The sequence below is a fragment of the Microcaecilia unicolor genome, chromosome 6 (assembly GCF_901765095.1).
Source record: "Microcaecilia unicolor chromosome 6, aMicUni1.1, whole genome shotgun sequence".
Taxonomy (NCBI): Eukaryota; Metazoa; Chordata; class Amphibia; order Gymnophiona; family Siphonopidae; genus Microcaecilia; species Microcaecilia unicolor.
The window spans coordinates 281,331,827-281,352,073 of NC_044036.1; the positions used below are offsets into that span (position 1 = coordinate 281,331,827).

The following is a 20,247-nucleotide window of genomic DNA, read 5'->3' on the forward strand; positions in this document are numbered from 1 at the left end:
AGGTACACTAGGTATTTCCCTGTCCCAGGAGGGCTCACAATCTAATTTTGTACCTAGCAGGAGAACTGCAGGGTGAAGACACCTTTTTTTTTACACATGTCCAAAATAACGTGAACTGGTTGTTTACTCTTTCAAAAAATACAGTGAGTAGAGGGCATGGATGGCATGAGGTTTTTTCACCCAATGCATGATAAGCTCTGCAATTTGTTGCTGAAGATGTGGTAAAAGCAGTTAAAGTAGCTGGGATTAAAAAAAAGTGTGGATGTTTCTGGAGGAAAAATCCATAAACCATTATTAAGGTAGATCTGGGAATCTACTGCTTATCCCATGTAGTAAGCAACATGGGATCTATCATACTTATGATCCGCATTGGCCACTGCTGGAAACAGGATGCTGGGCTAGATGGACCTTTGGTCTGACCCAGTACAGCAATCCTTATATTCTTATAAACACTTTATTGCAATATCTAGCAATCTTAATTCCATGGCTCACTATCTGACTTGAAGCATGTACTCAGATATTTCCAATAATTTCAGGTGTTTTCTTAAAAGCCCCATGCTCAGATTTAGATTACAGGCAAAGCATGAATCAAAGACCTTTCTGTAATCAACCAACGTTTTCATCTGCAGCACAGTGTGCAGACAGCATCCTATTAATAATACATATTATTGCCAGTTTCCCTTTTAAAGCTTGTAATAATGAAGTTCCTTTGAAGTGAAGCTACTTCTCTTGAGTATGCTTTTTTTTTTTTTGTCGGAAAAGATGAACCTAAATTTTTCCCCCACAGGCTTAATTTATGGTATTGCAATTAACGTCTAATTTCCCAGATGCCAGAATATTTGTGAGGTAGAGATGGAGGGCAGAATAAGGGTCGTTGCCATTTTCACGCCACTCCAGTTTTTGTGCCCGATTTGTTTCCTCCACCAACTCCCCGGATTTGGGGGGGGGGGGGGGGGGAGGGGGAGTCTAATCTCCCTAGTTCAGCCCATCTTTGCTGCTGAACCTGCAGATCTGTGAAAAAGCGTCCCCCATTCTCATTCCCCCTTCCCAGCCTGTAGCTGTCTCCTCCTTTGTTTGACACAGGCTCCTCCAGCATCTGTTGAATGCGAGAGAAGCGCAGAGACCGAGCCACCGTAAAACACAGACAGCACAGTACGCTCCCGCCGTCTATCCCTGGGAACCGATCAGATGCCCCCACCCCCTTCCACCAGAGGGGAAAGGAGAGGGCCCGAGCTCCCCACCCACCCCTGATGACATCACAAATCGGGGCGGGGCCTGCAGGAGAGTTTATTTGTACTATACATCACTTCCTAGCCGAAGCTGCCATACTACGAACAGTTACATTTCAGAGGAGGAACTCCAGCTAGCAGGACCTTTCTCACATCTGGGCGCTTTGGTGCTTTGGGGTGGGGGTGGGGGGAAGGGGATTTTTCTTTCTGGCGTTTCGGCTTTTCCACTGTGCTTCAACACACTGTGCCTCAGCCACGTTCCCCCTTGTTGTTCAATTCATGGCTTTATTTCTCCTGGAAGATGGGCTGCAGAATTCGGCCACCAAAAGATTCCAGGCAAGGTAAGAAACCGGTGCACCTAGGTAGAGACACGAACGGATGAATGGAGTGCACAGAACCTGGGTTTGCGTGTATGAGAGAGAGAGAGAGGCAGAGCGCTAACTGCTGACAAAATCTCTAGTACTGGCCCCTTCTGGGCTGCTGCATAGGCTTAAAGAGTTGGTTTGTAACTGAACTTTCTCTCTGCATGATACTTGCAATAGATACTCCCTTCTCGACTCATCTTGCTTCGGATTTTGTTGTACCCGGACTGTGTTAACTCGTTGTGCAAGTGGGTGAATGTCCAACAACGTTTGTTACCGCTGCCCGTATGAAAAGTCGTTTCATCCACCTGTATTCATGGGGTAGGGTCTGGATCTTTGGGACAAACAGTGGGCTTCGTTGGAGCCCACTGCCCAGATGTTGATTAACAGTGAGTTCCCCTTTACGGATGTATTTTCGTCTGTTATTCTTACTAAGAAAGTCTTTAAAGAAAAACGAAGACAGTCACACCAGGGGCCCTTTCATTCTGACCTCAGCTGTGGATAAGGAGAGAACCTGTAGGATCATGTGTTTTACATATTGGTAATAGCTTTAGTCTGAAAGTGTCAGAGTAGTATATATTGGTACAAAGTCCAACCATGTACAATCCTGATATTCTTTGCTGCTTTTTCAAGATCTAATTAATACCTTACTAAGCTGTATGTAATGTACTGTCACCTATTATACCTTGGTGTGTTGTTCAATCAAACGTCAGCATTCAGAGTCTGTACACTCTCACTGCCTCTAATTTTGATGTGCTTTGGAAATATATATATGGGGAAGGATAGGTATTTAGGGTTAGATAGTCCCTTACATACAAGATGGATCTAAAATTTAATGGCCAGTTGCACAAGAAAAGGTGATCTGATTTCTCTATAGTAGTGGTGATGTTGCAGGATCTCTGTGCATCACCCTGTCCATTTGCTTGATTGTTTTTTTCAAAATATGGATGTACAGTCCTGGTGGAAGGACATGTCATTGGACAAGATTGTAACCTGGTCTCTTACAGTATTGTGGTAATAACCAGGAGAAGATATCATAGCCAGAAAGACACATCTTCAATAAATGTAGTGAGCCATGTGTAAATTGAATCTGGAAGCTAGACATGAGTTAACTTGACCTAGTTTTATTTTTTTCAACTTAAACTAATAGGACGGCACTTTTTGTAAATTAGATAACATGTCCGTAGTCATAGGGTAATTCATAAAATTTCGTTGTTGACTGGGCTCGGGATTTTTGGCTTGGCAGATACTGAAACCGCCTAAAAGTTAACAAAGCAGAGTAAAGAAACTAACAGATCTGTTTCACATTACCTTAATGGTACATAATGAGAAGCAGAGAGCACGACACACAGCAACAGGTGACTTTGGTGAAGGTCAAGCAGTGAAGAAATGGCAGTAGTGGGATGAAAGCCTGGCTCTCAGATTCAGGCTGCCATGCTGCCCTCACTAGTACATTTTACATATTGCAGAAGAAAATCGACAGGCAGCAGACTGACACCATACTGCAGATTGCTGCTTCTGCTAAGACCAGATGTACTGAAGGGATTTTTGCATTTTGTGTCTCTGGGGGGAAATGTTTACTACATGGGGACTTAGGACAGCAGATCAAAGGCAGAATGAACTAAGCAACAGCTAGGTGTACTTAACTGAAGGTTGCTTGTCAGCTGCTGTTCAGTGAGCTCAGCAGTTGAGCAGGCTTCCTTGCAGTCTGTGCAGTAGATAACATGGGCTTCTCATTTATCACTCTGCTTTGAGGTGTGGATAAAGCCTTGGGAAAGAATGTGCACAACTTGATACCAGGGTATTGGAAAGATCGCCTTGGGTGAAGCTAAAAATGAAATGGTCTGCTGAAAAGCAGTAATCAAATGTAGGCCTCTTTGAAAGGATCTTTAGATCAGAAAGCTGAATTACTGACTTTATATTTTTATGCACAAAAAATGTATATAAGACTTGTCCTGATGAACTTTTAAGCATTTTTTTTAGCTTCATGTTGTGCTTGTTACCTTCTTCCATGATAGCTGATAGCACTGTTTCAGTTCTGCTTTGTATTAGGGTCTCATCTGTCCAACATTAACATGTCCATTGCAGTTCTTTCTACTGAAATAGCCAAGAAGCATTTTCTCAAAGAAATTCTAACGTGTAAGACAGAGAAGAACCAAAGATGTATTCTCTCTAGAACAAAGAATGGAAAGGGAAGATCATTTAATGTTTGTATCATATCTGGCAGGATTCAGATTATCAGAAGGACAAAAGGAAGGAAAGGGATCTTGGCTTTAGCTCGACTTTTTCAGCTGTAGCTCAAGACGAGTTACACAAGAGGGTCATCATTTGAAGTTGAAGGAATGTTAAGGGAATAATTTATTATGAGATGTTAGGGGACACCTGGAAGAGATTTCTAGCTGAGCTGGTAAGAGCCAAGCCAGTGGCAGAATTTAGGTTTGTGTAGGATAGGGACAAAGGCTGTCATGGTAGATGGAAGAAGTAGACCAAACTGAGTAAGAACAGTATTGGTACAGTGAGCAAGTTCAAATAGGCAGACTTTGGGGACCAATATGTTACAGAGGACCTTAAATAGACTAAAAACTCTGCAGGACTAAAAACACATCTTGGAATCCCTATGGATTGAAATTCCATGTATAAAGGGGAAAAGGATAGTGATAGAAGTGTTCTACCGTCCACCTGGCCAGGATGAACAGACAGATGTAGAAATGTTTTCAGAAATCAGGGAGGCTAACAAACTGGGGAACATAATAATGGATGATTTCCATTATCCCGATATTGACTGGGTAAATATAACATTAGGGCATTCTAGAGAGGAAATCTTGCCTCGCCAATCTACTACGTTTCTTTGAAGGGGTGAACAAACATGTGGATAAAGATAAGCCTGTTGATATTGTGTATCTGGATTTTCAAAAGACTTTTGACAAAGTACCTCATGGAAGACTCCAGAGGAAATTGGAGAATCATGGGATAGGAGGTAGTGTCCTATTGTGGATTAAAAACTGATTAAAAGATAGAAAACAGAGAGTAGGGTTAAATGGTCATTATTCTCAGTGGAGAAGGGTAGTTAGTGGGATTCCCCAGGGGTCTGTGCTGGGACCTCTGCTTTTTAACATATTTATAAATGACCTAGAGATGGGAGTAACTAGTGAGGTAATTAAATTTGGTGATGACACAAAGTTATTCAAAGTTGTTAAATCGCGAGAGAATTGTGAAAAATTACAAGAGGACCTTACGAGACTGGGCATCCAAATAGTAGATGACGTGAGCAAGTGCAAAGTGATGCATGTGGGAAACAGGACAGACAGCAGACTGACACTATACTACATGATGCAAGGTTCCACATTAGGTGCCCTGTTCACTAAGGCGCACTAACATTTGTAGCTGTGCTAAAGTTTAGCGTGCGCTAAAAATGTTAGCGCGAATACAGCGCAGCTTAGTAAACAGGGCCGTAGGAGTTACTGACCAGGAAAGGGATCTAGGTGCCATCACTGATGATACGTTGAAACCCTCTGCTCAGTGTGCAGCGGCAGCTAAGAAGGCAGATAGAATGTTAGGTAAGGAATCGAATACAAAAATGAGACGTTATAATACCTTTGTATTGCTCCATGGTGCGACCACATCTAAAATTCTGTGAGCAATTCTGGTCATCGCATCTCAAAAAAGATATAGTAGAACTAGAAAAGGTACAGAGAAGGATGACAAAAATGATAAAGTGAATGGGATGACTTTTCTATGAGGAAAGGCTAAAGCGGCTAGGGCTCTTCAGCTTGAAGAAAAGATGGCTGACTGGAGATATGATAGAGATCTATAATGAGTGGAGTGGAACGGGTAGACGTGAATCGTTTGCTCTTTCCAAAAATACTAAGACTAGGTGGCACGCAATGAAGCTACAAAGTAGTAAATTTAAAACAAATTGGAGAAAATATCTCTTCACTCAGCGTGTAATTAAACTCTGGGATTTGTTGCCAGAGAATGTGGTAAAAGCAGTTAGCTTAGCAGGGTTTTAAAAAGGTTTGGATAACTTCCTTAAAGAAAAGTCCATAAGCCATTAGTAAATCAACTTGGGGAAAATCCACTGCTTATTTCTAGGATAAGCAGCATAAAATGTATTGTATTGTTTTGGGATCATGTCAGGTACATGTAACCTGGATTGGCCACTGTTGGAAACAAGATGCTGGGCTTGATGGACCTTCGGTCTGTCCCATTTCAGCAACGCTTATGTTGCCAACCATTCTGGCAAAGTAAAGTTGGTTTGTAAAAATGCAGTTTGTAGTGAGCCCATGGTGGCATTCTGGGCTACCAAGCAGGAATCCATGTTTATGGCTGAAGCTCGAGTCTCTCCCCAAGCTAACAATGAGGCCTGCCAGCTGCCAAGCTGAGATAGGAGAATAAAACTAGGTCAGAGGTGAATAATCCTGTGCAAGCAATGTGAGCCAGTAAATCACAGAACAAAAGATTTCAGTAAAGACTCATACACTAAGCACACTTTACTCCAAGCAAACTTTCCATTTTCAGAGTGGCTGGATGTCTGTACTACATTTGAGTGAAGGCATCTTGGAATTTTTCCTTCCACTGGTGCTAAGTCTGCCAGCTGTTCTCCTACATTGTAAGAACAGAGTGATGCTTGAACCTCCTGGACCTGAAAAAATGAAGAAAGTGATCGAAATGACAAGAGAACTGCAGCAAATGACCTCAGTCCATCTTCATATAATGAGTAATATGGAATAGAAATCTTGAGTTGTGACTGTAATTAGATTTCCTTCTTCCCCCTCCCATATACAACTGCAAAAGCAGAACAAACATCAAGGGTATTAATTTTAGCTATTTTCTTGAGGATGCCTAAAGCAGAGAAAACAGAGATGCAAAGAAGTATCATAAAGGCTTTGAAGAAGATGTTTATTTCTGAAAGCTTTTTAGTGTTCTCTAAGAGACTATATTTGTAAGAGAAATAATTAGGAAGAGCATGGTGCAGCAAGTGGATTGGGTAATTTGCTATGAGGGGATCATGACTACTTTAGTTTTAGAAAATGATAGACTTGGCTATTTACTAATTATTTTTCTTAATTATATGTTAGTTTTATAACTGTTTTATATTGTAAATTACTGTAAGCTTTTGTTAGGGACAGTCTAAAAAACTTGAGGTTTTCATCATAATAATGAAAATCCAAGGACAAGGGAAAGGACTGAGGCCCCGATGCTCAAAGGTCGCCATTAAATATGGCAGCCGATTCGTAAACAGTGACTGATGCACAAAGGGAATTTCATGCAAATTAGATACATGTAAATTCTGCAAGGGAAAGTGCCTAGGGCATGCACAGAACAGTCTCTCGGTAAGCGTCCATGTTCTGCACATGCCCAGGAATTGCTGCTGCATGCTCTGCCAGTGGGCTCAGATCTGGCCTGTACCAAATCCGGGGGTTCTCTTTCTGCCTGTGCCTAGGCCGGGGGGAGGGGTGATCGGGAGGCAGAGGGTGAAGGAGAGAAGGGAACTGGACAGGGATCAGCCCCTGAGTTGTCAGCATGGCTACCGGACACGAGTGGTATTCCTCTTGGACAGTGGCTGTGCATTATATAGTCTGTGGCCATTCCTACCCTCCCCCCTTCCCCACTCCCAGGTTATCCACTGCCTCCTGATCTGTGGAGTTTTCTCTATTCACAGTCCTGGGCCTGGACAGCTCCTGTCCTGCCAGAAAATTTTGCACATTAAAGGTAGGTGCTCCTTTCCATGTATCACACAGAATGCTCATTTTAATATCGACGAGCTTGTTGTAATATATTTGCATTGGATTGTCGGTAGCTGCTACAGTGAATGGTTAAAGCCACGCTACAACCGGTCTAAAGCAAATATTGCAAGCATGGCAAGCTTTGTGCATCTCCCCCAAGACTATTATCACTTTCTTTCACCTAATGTTTATATGGATCTATAGTTAAGGGTTTTGGAAGGTATACCACATCTTCATTTGCCCAGGGCATGTCATAGAAAACATAGCACTGTTAGTATACATAGAATAGTCCTCAGTTCATTCTTCTTGCAAACAAATTTGAAATGCTTTCCATCTGAACCTGAAACATGCTTCCTCAGTGGTGTTTGAAGCATTTGGAATGCATGGATGGTTACATTTTCAAAAGTGATGTACTTTGGCTTGGATGAATGGAGAAATCCTATTTTTGAAAGAAACCTTTTTGGCAAGATCACACATCTCTTTGCAAACACAGAGTAATAGCTGATGCATAATTAACAGTGGAGGTGAGGAAAGCCTATAATCTAAGAATTCATAGGATTAAAGCATTCTTAGAACCTAAAGTATCAACAGTTGATTATGCAGGCTTTCGTATTATTTGATACAGATTATTCTAATATTGTTTTTCTAGGTGCCTGAAAAAGAGATACGTAGGCTCCGAATGTGGCAGTTAAATTAATTTGGGGAGGAGACTGGATTAATTGAGCCACATCTTAACTTGATAAATTCATACTGGCTCTCTGTAAGGGCAAGGATTGTTTTTAGGATTTTATATAGCTTGGCACCTAGTTATACGATTCATTTTCTACATTGCTTTATTCCATCTCGTCAGCTTCAATCAGGAAATATTTCATTATTGCTACCTGTGGCCTCTTCTTTTAGTTTGGAAGAATCGGACAATGTTCGGCAGTGGACCATTATTTCGGAACTGCATGGGATAGATTTGCATACCAGGATGCAGTGTATGCAAATTGATGTCATGAAAGTTCATTGTGGATATCCTGAAAACCTGACTGGTCAGGGTTTCCCCAGGACAGGTTCAGGAATCACTTTCTTAGAGGTTATCACCTATTCCTCACTGGGTACCTATAATTGTTTCTAAACAAGATCTACCATCTTATTTTATGTCCTTGTGGTACCGTGAGCGAGGGCGGGCCCAGAGACCAGATAAAACAGACCACACAGTGGTTGCAGGTAAAAGCAAATAATATTTATCAAAGATGTTGGGCAAGGGGTCCTGTTCAATTCACAGGAAGGAAGAAGGCAGACTCAATGCAAAATTCTCAAATGTGACAATTTCCTCACGTGGCCTGCTCCTGCGGGTCTACAGCATTCATTCCTTTCTCTTGGCACAACAGCACACTTACTTATCACTGGCCTGGCCCTTCAGTTACCAGTACAGTCTCTATAAAGTACTCTGGTCAAAATACAAAGTGTATGAGGTTCCAAGTTGGACTTGGCCTACCTGACTGTAGATGTTGTAGTTTACACTTAGGTGGTGGAATCATATTCCGTGGAGTGTCGCTGCTTCCTTCTTGGCCTCCTTAATCTAGCTATAGTATCAGCTTATATACTTCTTGGACCATGCCCTCCTGGCTCCACCCCTCCTGTGTCATTTCCCCCTTAGGCGGGACTATGGGGTTTAAGGTGGATCTGACACTGTGAGGAAGTGCTATTGAGAGAGGCAGCACCTATAGACTCCCTCACAGTCCTCATTCTGCATCTGCTAAATAAAACATAAACCACCTATCAAATTAAAATGGCCATGACTGTTTAAAAAGGTCATTTACCTATATTTTTGTGTGACCAGAACTAGAGAAGAGCTGTTGACTTTGTAATGGTCTCAGAGATGTCCACAGTGTATAGCAAAGTTATTTACCTATAGTGCATGTTCTGTGGTCATATATGCACGACATCAGTTTGGCAGATATGTCCCTGTGATCAGGTACTCTTATAGCATGTGAGATACAAAGGCTTCTCGGAATCAGATGTCAATAAGTCAAATCTGGGCTAAAAATCAAAGTTTGGCTGTATTTCTTCTAATCTGCCCATTTCTCCTCTCCTGTGTGGCCTGCATTTTGATAGCCCTTCCATCCCGCACACATTTTGTGTGCTTGAATAGAAGGTCAGATTCCTAGGAGTTGATGTAATATCTTTGTCAAGATTTTGAAACCATGGCATGACTTTGGATGCTTGCTCCTTGATCTGCCTCAATGTGTGGCATGCAAATGAAGAGACAGCCATGGTCAGGCATGCACATGAGCATGAATAGCCTTGGTCACCCCCTAATGCAATCTCTGACTTCTACAAAAAATGGTTTAAATTGGATGTAGTGGCCTAGTGGTTAGAGCGCACCGGTCTTGCAATCTAGAGGTGGCCAGTTCAAATCCCACTTGTGATCTTGGGCAACTCACTTAACCCTCTATTGCCTCAGGTACAAACTTAGATTGTGAGCCCTCCTGGAACAGAGAAATATCCAGTGTACCTGAATGTAACTCACCTTGAGCTACTACTGAAAAAGGTGTGAGCAAAATATTTAAAAAAAAATCCCATTATAACCTGTCCAATATGCACAAAACATAGTTGCAAAGTGAGAAGATGATTTTTTTTTGAAAGATACACTGGGGCTCACTGCATCCATGAGCATTATGCCTGTATTTACAAACTGCAAAATCTGCACTGATTTGAAACAGAATATGTGGATACTGCAGGTGCTCTGCAAAGATATAGAAATTGGACTGATCAAAATGTTCCTTTACAAGGTAGAAATTGATTTGTCTCTTCCTCCACTCCCTAGTTTCTTAATTCGTATGTAGCCTTCTAGCCTAGGTGTGCATAATAATCTGTGTTCATAATGTAGTATGAAAATGTGATTTGAAAGCGCAAAACCCCTCCGCGAAAAACTACACTGGTTCCCAATCAAAGAACGTATTGCTTTCAAAATCTGCACTCTGGTTCACAAAACTATCTACAGTGAAGCCCTGGGATACATGACAGACTTGATCTACTACTACTACTACTATTTAGCATTTCTATAGCGCTACAAGGCATACGCAGCGCTGTACAAACAGAGAAGAAAGACAGTCCCTGCTCAAAGAGCTTACAATCTAATAGACAAAAAATAAATAAAGTAAGCAAATCAAATCAATTAATGTGAACGGGAAGGAAGAGAGGAGGGTAGGTGGAGGCGAGTGGTTACAAGTGGTTACGAGTCAAAAGCAATGTTAAAGAGGTGGGTTTTCAGTCTAGATTTAAAGGTGGCCAAGGATGGGGCAAGACGTAGGGGCTCAGGAAGTTTATTCCAGGCGTAGGGTGCAGCGAGACAGAAGGCGCGAAGTCTGGAGTTGGCAGTAGTGGAGAAGGGAACAGATAAGAAGGATTTATCCATGGAGCGGAGTGCACGGGAAGGGGTGTAGGGAAGGACGAGTGTGGAGAGATACTGGGGAGCAGCAGAGTGAGTACATTTATAGGTTAGTAGAAGAAGTTTGAACAGGATGCGAAAACGGATAGGGAGCCAGTGAAGGGTCTTGAGGAGAGGGGTAGTATGAGTAAAGCGACCCTGGCGGAAGATGAGACGGGCAGCAGAGTTTTGAACCGACTGGAGAGGGGAGAGGTGACTAAGTGGGAGGCCAGCAAGAAGCAGATTGCAGTAGTCTAAACGAGAGATGACAAGGGTGTGGATGAGGGTTTTGGTAGAGTGCTCGGAAAGAAAGGGGCGGATTTTACGGATGTTGTAAAGAAAGAAACGACAGGTCTTGGCGGTCTGCTGGATATGAGCAGAGAAGGAGCGAGAAGAGTCAAAGATGACCCCAAGGTTTCGAGCTGAGGAGACAGGGAGAATGAGAGAGCCATCAACAGAAATAGAAAACGGGGGGAGCGGGGAGGTGGGTTTGGGGGGGAAAATGAGAAGCTCGTTTTGGTCATATTTAATTTCAGGTGGCGTTGAGACATCCAGGCAGCAATGTCAGACAAGCACGCTGAAACTTTGGTTTGGATGCAAGGTGAGATATCAGGGGTAGAAAGGTAGATTTGGGAGTCATCAGCATAGAGGTGGTAGGAAAAGCCATGGGATGAGATTAATGAACCAAGGGAAGAAGTGTAGATAGAAAAGAGGAGGGGACCAAGAACAGAACCCTGAGGTACGCCGACAGGCAGAGGGATAGAAGTAGAAGAGGATCCACCAGAGTGAACACTAAAGGTGCGGAGGGAGAGGTAGGAGGAGAACCAGGAAAGGACAGAGCCCTGGAATCCAAGTGAGGACAGGGTATCGAGAAGTATGCTGTGATCGACAGTGTCAAAAGCAGCGGAAAGATCAAGAAGAATGAGGATGGAATATTGACCTTTGGATTTAGCCAGTAATAGGTCATTGGAGACTTTAGTAAGCGCAGTTTCGGTTGAGTGGAGAGGGCGAAAACCAGATTGTAATGGGTCAAGAATAGCATGTGAGGAGAGAAAAACAGGCAGCGGCGGTGAACAGCACGCTCAAGTAATTTGGAGAGAAAAGGAAGGAGGGAGATGGGTCGGTAATTAGAGGGACAAGTAGGGTCAAGTGAAGGCTTCTTAAGGAGAGGTGTGACCACAGCATGTTTAAAGGCAGCAGGGACAGTCGCAGTGGAAAGTGAGAGGTTGAGAATGTGACAGATAAAAGGAATAAGAGTAGGAGAGATGGCATTAAGAAGGTGGGTGGGAATGGGATCAGAGGAACAGGTGGTACATTTTGAGGAAGAAAGGAGAAGTGTAGTTTCCTCAATAGTAACTTCAGGAAAGGAGGAAAGGGAATGAGGGGAAGGAGAGAGAGGGGAACGGACTAGTGGAGGGAGAGCTAGTGAGGTAGAGAAAGCAAGGTTTATCTTTTGAACCTTGTTGTGAAAGAATTCAGCAAGGGTCTGAGGAGATAATGAAGGGGGAGTTGGGGGAGGGGGCACCTTGAGGAGAGAGTTCAATGTGGTGAAGAGAAGTCGAGGATTAGAGCCAAGAGAGTTGGTCAGTTGGATATAATAATCCTGTTTGGCACGTAAAAGAGCAGATTGGAAGGAGGTCAGCATGAACTTAAAGTGTAAGAAATCAGCAAGGGCCCGAGATTTTTGCCAGAGGCGTTCGGCGGAGCGGGTACAGGAATGTAGGTAGCGGATATTAGAAGTCAGCCAAGGTTGGGGTTTTGTACGCCTTACAGGGCGGGTCATCAAAGGTGCAAGAGTGTCTAAGGCAGAGGATAGAGTATTGTTGTAAGAAGAAACAGCCTCGTTGACAGACGTGGATGGTGCCACAGTAGAGAGGAGGTTTGAAACATGGGAGGATAGAGATGAAGGGTCAATGTCGTGAAGATTCCTAGATAAATTAGATAGGATAGGACGGGACTGGGAGGGAGGAGATTTAAGTGTGAAAGTTATAAGATGGTGATCAGAGAGGGGAAGATCGGAGGCAAGGAAACTAGAGGGTGAACAGTTGGAGGAGAAGATGAGATCAAGACAGTGACCATTTTGATGAGTGGGGGAGGTGGAGCATAGTTGGAGATTAAAGGACGACGTTAAAGCGAGTAACTTGGAAATATAAGAGTTGGAAGGATCATTAGCAGGAATATTAAAGTCACCAAGGATGAGAGAGGGTGAGGAAGGATCATGGAAGAAGGCAAGCCAGGCAAAAAAAGTCACTGAGAAAGGGTGAAAGGGACTTATCAGGGGGACGATAAATGACCGCTATTCGAAGAGGCAGAGGAGAGAAAGGCGGATAGAGTGGACTTCAAAGGAGGAAAAACAGTGAGATTGAGGTGGAAGAAGGGGTTGAAATCTGGAGGAGGGAGAGAGAAGTAGTCCAACACCGCCCCCACGGCCAGCAGGGCGAGGAGTATGTGAAAATAGATAACCGCCATGGCACAGGGCTGCGACTGAAGCAGAGTCATCAGGGCAGAGCCAGGTTTCTGTTATGGCGAGCAGATGGAGGTGACGCGAGATAAAGAGGTCCTGGATATAGGGGAGTTTGTTACAGATAGAGCGGGCATTCCATAGGGCGCAAGAGAAGGGCAGAGAAGAGGAGGGGAGTAGAGGAATAGAGATGAGGTTAGAGAGGTCACGGTGAGATCTGTAGAGTTTGGATAATAGTTGGTGAGGAGGGCCAGGATTGGGATTGATGTCACCAGCTGAGAGTAAGAGAAGGAGTAAAAGAGAGCGGAGGAGAGTAGGAGAGGTGTGGCCACGAAGGCGAGAGGTATTTAGGTGGAATGGGGAAGGCAAAATGGAGGGAAGAAAGAGACGGAGATTAAAAGCCAAAAAGGAGGAAGAGGGTAGGAGAGAAGGTGAGGTGATGAAGTCGATGGATGGGAAGTGAGTTCCTGTAGCGGAGAGAGGTAGGGGGTGAGGGAAAAGATTAGGAAGGGACAGAGCTAGGAAGAGAATGTGAATAGGGGCCATAAACGATTAAGGTACTTTAGCAACTGGAAAAAGATTAGATACAAAGAGAAAAATGCCCCGCGCGGCACCTAGAGCGGAGGCCCTGAGTGGATCGGGGTGGACTTGGGTGTCACCCCGGAGAAGGCTGTAAGGATATGCAGATGAGCTGCAAGTCCTCCACAGCACCTGAAAGGCAGCCGGTGGTAGAGGTGGGTACCTCTCAGCTGAGGAAAGGCTTACCAGGGGTTAGGCCGAAGCCAGCATTCCTCCCCCTGAGGGTCGCCTGATCCTAGCCAAAAAGCACTTACCAACTAGAAACACATCCGAATCAACATGAACGTACCTAAATCTGCAGTACCCAAGCTGCAAAGGACTCAAATACAAATCAACTTACGCATCCAGTTTCTCCTACATAAGCACACAACTGTGGAACGCATTACCAAAAGCATTGAAAACTACGTACGACCCACCTAAACTTCAGGAAGAAACTAAAAACTAACCTGTTTAAAAAGGCATACCCTACCAATCAAACATAAATGCCTGATCTTTGCAACACAACAAAATTAAAGTACGTAATGGACATAACACAGCTCTTCCGTTGTATGATTCCCTAATGTGGCTGTACCACATGAACTTTATTTTACCGCAGCACCACTTTGTATTTGTTTACACCGGAGTCTGCAAATGCCTCTCCGGTACTATGTAAGCCACATTGAACCTACAAATAGGTGGGAAAATGTGGGATATAAATGTAACAAATAAAGTAGTAGTCACACCTAGGTCAGATTATATTCACAGGAAAGGGAGGTAGGGTGATAAATCTCATCACTAGGATATTTGTCTCTTTAGTTCTGCCATGGTTGGAGAACATCTCCTAATAGGTGAATAATGGGCAAAAAAAGGAGATGTCCACCTTCCGGTTTTAGTTGTATTGCGATATTTTTAATTCAAGCACATTACTTATGTTATTAGGAACTTGTACATAAGTATTGCCATACTGGGAAAGACCAAAGGTCCATCAAGCCCAGCATCCTGTTTCCAACAGTGGCCAATCCAGGTCACAATATACCTGGCAAGATCCCAAAAAAGTACAAAACATTTTATACTGCTTATCCCAGAAATAGTGGATTTTCCCCAAGTCCATTCAATAACGGTCTATGGACTTTTCCTTTAGGAAGCCGTCCAAACCTTTTTAAAACTCCGCTAAGCTAACCGCCTTTGCCACATTCTCTGGCAACAAATTCCAGAGTTTAATTACACGTTGAGTGAAGAAAGATTTTCTCCGATTCATGTTAAATTTACTACATTGTAGCTTCATCACATGCCCAGTAGTCCTAGTATTTTTGGAAAGCATAAACAGATGCTTCACATCTACCCGTTCAACTCTACTACTACTACTACTACTACTACTACTACTATTACTATTTAGCATTTCTATAGCGCTACAAGGCATACGCAGCGCTGCACAAACAGAGAAGAAAGATAGTCCCTGTTCAAAGAGCTTACAATCTAATAGACAAAAAATAAATAAAGTAAGCAAATCAAATCAATTAATGTGAACGGGAAGGAAGAGAGGAGGGTAGGTGGAGGCGAGTGGTTACAAGTGGTTACTAGTCAAAAGCAATGTTAAAGAGGTGGGCTTTCAGTCTAGATTTAAAGGTGGCCAAGGATGGGGCAAGACGTAGGGGCTCAGGAAGTTTATTCCAGGCGTTGGGTGCAGCGAGACAGAAGGCGCGAAGTCTGGAGTTGGCAGTAGTGGAGAAGGGAACAGATAAGAAGGATTTATCCATGGAGCGGAGTGCACGGGAAGGGGTGTAGGGAAGGACGAGTGTGGAGAGATACTGGGGAGCAGCAGAGTGAGTACATTATAGGTTAGTAGAAGAAGTTTGAACAGGATGCGAAAACGGATAGGGAGCCAGTGAAGGGTCTTGAGGAGAGGGTAGTATGAGTAAAGCGACCCTGGCGGAAGATGAGACGGGCAGCAGAGTTTTGAACCGACTGGAGAGGGGAGAGGTGACTAAGTGGGAGGCCAGCAAGAAGCAGATTGCAGTAGTCTAAACGAGAGGTGACAAGGGTGTGGATGAGGGTTTTGGTAGAGTGCTCGGAAAGAAAGGGGCGGATTTTACGGATGTTGTAAATAACTCCACTCATTATTTTATAGACCTCTATCGTATCTCCCCTCAGCCGCCTTTTCTCCAAGCTGAAGAGCCCTAGACACTTTAGCCTTTCCTCATAGGGAAGTCGTCCCATCCCCTTTATCATTTTCGTCGCCCTTCTCTGCACCTTTTCTAATTCCACTATATGTTTTTTGAGATGCGGCGACCAGAATTGAACACAATATTTGAGGTGCAGTCGCACCATGGAGCGATACAAAGGCATTATAACATCCTCATTTTTGTTTTCCATTCCTTTCCTAATAATACCTAACATTCTACTTGCTTTCTTAGCTGCAGCAGCACACTGAACAGACGGTTTCAACGTATCATCAACAACAACACCTAGATCCCTTTGTTGGTCCGTGACTCCTAACGTGGAACCTTGCATGACATAGCTATAATTCGAGTTCCTCTTTCCCACATGCATCACTTTGCACTTGCTCACATTAAACGTCATCTGCCATTTAGACGCCCAGTCTCCCAGTCTCGTAAGATCCTCTTGTAATTTTTCACAAACCTCCCGTGATTTAACGACTTTGAATAACTTTGTCATCAGCAAATTTAATTACCTCACTATTTACTCCCATCTCTAGGTCATTTAAAAATATGTTAAAAAGCAGCGGTCCCAGCACAGACCCCTGGGGAACCCCACTAACTACCCTTCTCCATTGAGAATACTGACCATTTAACCCTACTCTCTGTTTTGTATCTTTTAACCAGTTTTTAATCCACAATGGAACACTACCTCCTATCCCATGACTCTCCAGTTTCCTCTAGAGTCTTTCATGAGGTACTTTGTCAAGCGCCTTCTGAAAATCTAGATACACAATATCAACCGGCCCCACTTTATCCACATGTTTGTTCACCCCTTCAAAGAAATGTAGTAGATTGGTGAGGCAAGATTTCCTTTCACTAAATCCATGTTGACTGTCTCATTAATCCATGCTTTTGAATATGCTTTGTAATTTTGTTCTTAATAATAGTCTCTACCATTTTGCCCGGCACCAACGTCAGACTCACCGGTCTATAATTTCCTGGCGTTACATTGGCCACCCTCCAATCTTTCGATACCACGCTCGATTTTAAGGATAAATTACATATTTCTATCAATAGCTCTGCAAGCTCATTTTTCAGTTCTATCAGTACTCTGGGATGAATACCATCGGTCCAGGAGATTTGCTACTCTTCAGTTTGTAGAACTGCCTCATTACATCCTCCAGGTTTACAGAGAATTCATTAAGTTTCTCCAACTCGTCAGCTTCGAATACCATTTCTGGCACCGGTATCCCACCCAAATCTTCCTCAGTGAATACCGAAGCAAAGAATTCATTTAATCTTGTTATTATTTGTGGATCTACCACAGATTGTCGTTGAAATATATTGGACAGAATGAAGTTATTTTGAAGGCACAGAGAATAAGGAGCAAATGTATATTTATTTAGTAAATGAAGGGAGAGTGGAACAAAAAGGAGAGCAAGTAGGATAGTGTAAGGTCAAGAAATTAGAAGGTTACAGGTCAAAACAACTGGTTTACTCTGAGAACACTTTTGAGAGCCACATCACATCTCATTCTTCTGCACTAATGAAAAAATGACTTGGAAAAGTAAATAGTTTGGACTTTTATACACTTACAAAAGCACTCTTCATGGATTGAGCTGCAATCCAGGCCCTTCTCTCTAACACCTTGGTGAGGCATTGGTGTTTTTCTCTGGGCGTTTGAGATGGGGAGATACTTAATGTGTCTGCCTCTGTCCAGCTAGTGAATGTACTTTTCTTCTCTGGAACGCACAACCCAAACAGCATCAGACAGAAATTTGTTCATTATAGCTTGCCTGGAGCCAAAGCTTGAGAGCGAGAAGAAGAGTGGTGAGAAAGAATCTAAGGTCTTCCAACTGGCAATGTAAGTAGAGGGTATGTATGAGGAGGGAGCTTTGGCCCATTCATAACAGGAGCAACTGTTATGATTAACAGCATATTTGTACCCTAACAGTTTGGTGAAAAGGGTAGCTCAGAATGTAAGGATAAGTTCTAATGGAAGTAGGGGCGTGAAGGAACAGAAGTTGCCAGGTGAAATCTGCCCTCCAAAACTACCATCTAGGAGATCAATACACATAGCCTTGACTTCCCTATTAACACTACAGTTGCCACATGACAGCTCTTCTCAAGTTCCTTTCTTGGTCCCCCTATCTATTTCCATATACAGATGAAACTCCTCTTACTGACTTGCAAGTGTATTCATTCTGCAGCTCCTCAGAATCTCCCCTGACACCCCTCCCTGGAAACTGCATTCATCGGGTAAATAACTCTTATCTGTAACCACCTTCTTCACTGCCAACCCCAGACTCCATTCCTTCCACTTTGCTGTGCCATATGCTTGGAATAGGCTTCCTGAGTCGGTATGTTATGCTCCATCTCTCGCCTTATTCAAATCTAAGCTAAAAGCCCACCTTCAGAGGCTGCTTTTAACTTGCTTGTTATAATCATTCCCATAATCAGTGAAACTCCCTAATTTCCTGTTTGTCTTGTTTGATTTGGATAGATTGTAAGCCCTGTTGTGCACACCTCTTTAACAAAGCCTACAATAACCACCCTCAATGATACAATTCATCCCCCAAATCACCCAAACACACCTAAAACATTTCTCATACAACCTACCCAACATCAGCCCATCTATCACCTCTCTTACCTCAGCTTATGATTAACTGTATTTAAATCATGTACTGACTTTATCATAACCTTACTCTGTAAGCCACATTGAGCCTGCAAAAAGGTGGGATAATGTGGGGTACAAATGCAATAAATAAATAAATACATCGCTGTTGACCTCTACTACTGCTTTAGAAATAAGCAGTAGTAATAGTAGCACAGAAACTGGTGGAGTCGAACCATATGAGTACTCCATCTGGATAAGAAAGCCCTAGGTGGTAGGCTGGGATTTCAGCAAGAAACTTGTTCAGCTTTGCTTTCTGGTTCTACAAATAATTTTTTGTATTTTCATTATAATGGTTTGCTTTCCTGAGGATTCCTTCTTGATTGCTTTTGGCAGGCATCTGCTATGTGGGTTTTGTTTTCTCCGAGCATTTGCTTTTGTTCATATGGTGTCTGCTTAGGATGTGCCGAGGCTTCTAGTCTGGCTAGCCTCCAGGCAGTACGATGGCTTCTTTTCTCAAATAAGCTGTTAGGGATATGCGCAGTCTTGCTTAACAAGGCACAAGGAGACCCTTCAAGATATTATACCTGCTATTCTTGGATGGCAGTCTGATGAGTGGGAAATACTTGCTACTGCTGTATGGGTGAAGGATGTGATGCGTTATATCTGTCCTCCGGAAAACATTTCGGGTGCCTAAATGACAGTACTTGGAGCTGCTCATCAGGAGTTTCAGGCTGCAGAAAAATGAACTTTAAAATGACATCAGAGGGATTTCATTGTAATCCCTGTATATTTATATGATCTCCAGAAAAAACGGGACAACTTAACATAGTTTCAAAATACTTTGCAATTATTTAAACATTTAGGATGACCTTTGAAAATACATTAGTATAATGGGTTTTTCTCTTAGTTAATTCATAGGGCCCTGTTTACTAAGGGGCGCTAGCGTTTTTAGCGCACACCAGTGGCGTAGCTATGTGGGGCCAAGGGGGGCCTGGGCCCCCGTAGATTTGGCCCTGGACCCCCCTGCCAACGACTCGCTTAACTCCCCCTCCTGCCGTCAACCTGCCGTCACCGTCGCCTGCCTTTGCTGGCGGGGGACCCCAACCCCCGCCAGCCGAGGTCCTCTTCCTCTTGCAAAAGGCTTCCTTCTGTTTCTGACGTCCTGCATGTTGTACGTGCAGGACGTCAGAAACAGAAGGAAGCCTTTTGCGAGAAGAAGAGGACCGCGGCTGGCGGGGGTTGGAGTCCCCTGCCAGCAAAGGTTGGCGGCGAGAGGGGGGTCGAGAGGATCGGCGGCAGGGGGGCAAAGTCGGCAATGGCGGGGGGCTAAAATGTGCCCCCTCACCTCGGGCTCTGGACCCCCCTCCCACCAAAGTCTGGCTATGCCCCTGGCGCATACTAAACGCTAGAGACACCCATATATTCCTATGGTGTGTTTAGCGCATGCTAATGTTTAGCATGCACTAAAAATGCTAGCGTGGCTATAGCACAGCTTAGTAAACAAGGCCCTTAATTTGCTTTCAAAGTGTCAGTGTCCACTGTTTCTGTGAAAATACAACCAAATGTTTACCTCAGAGGGTGACGGTTTTTAGCAAACATGTAAATATGATCTGATTTGTATTTGCCCTTAGACATTTACTCCGGCCCCCCCCCCCTTTACAAAGCTGTGCTGCAATGCTGACACAGCCCATTCAAAATGATTTGCATGCAGTGGAGG

General features: G+C 43.5%; 1 protein-coding gene across 1 annotated transcript in view; it reads left to right on the forward strand.

The window, feature by feature from the left end:
• Positions 1-1,435: 1,435 nt before the first annotated feature.
• The window catches only part of GPSM1 (G protein signaling modulator 1), a 308,945-nt gene continuing 290,133 nt past the window's right edge, over positions 1,436-20,247 (forward strand). The window contains exon 1 of the mRNA XM_030207619.1: positions 1,436-1,570. Within this exon, the coding sequence (XP_030063479.1) occupies positions 1,509-1,570 (62 nt within the window). The 5' untranslated portion in view covers positions 1,436-1,508. The remainder of the gene's footprint in view (positions 1,571-20,247) is intronic.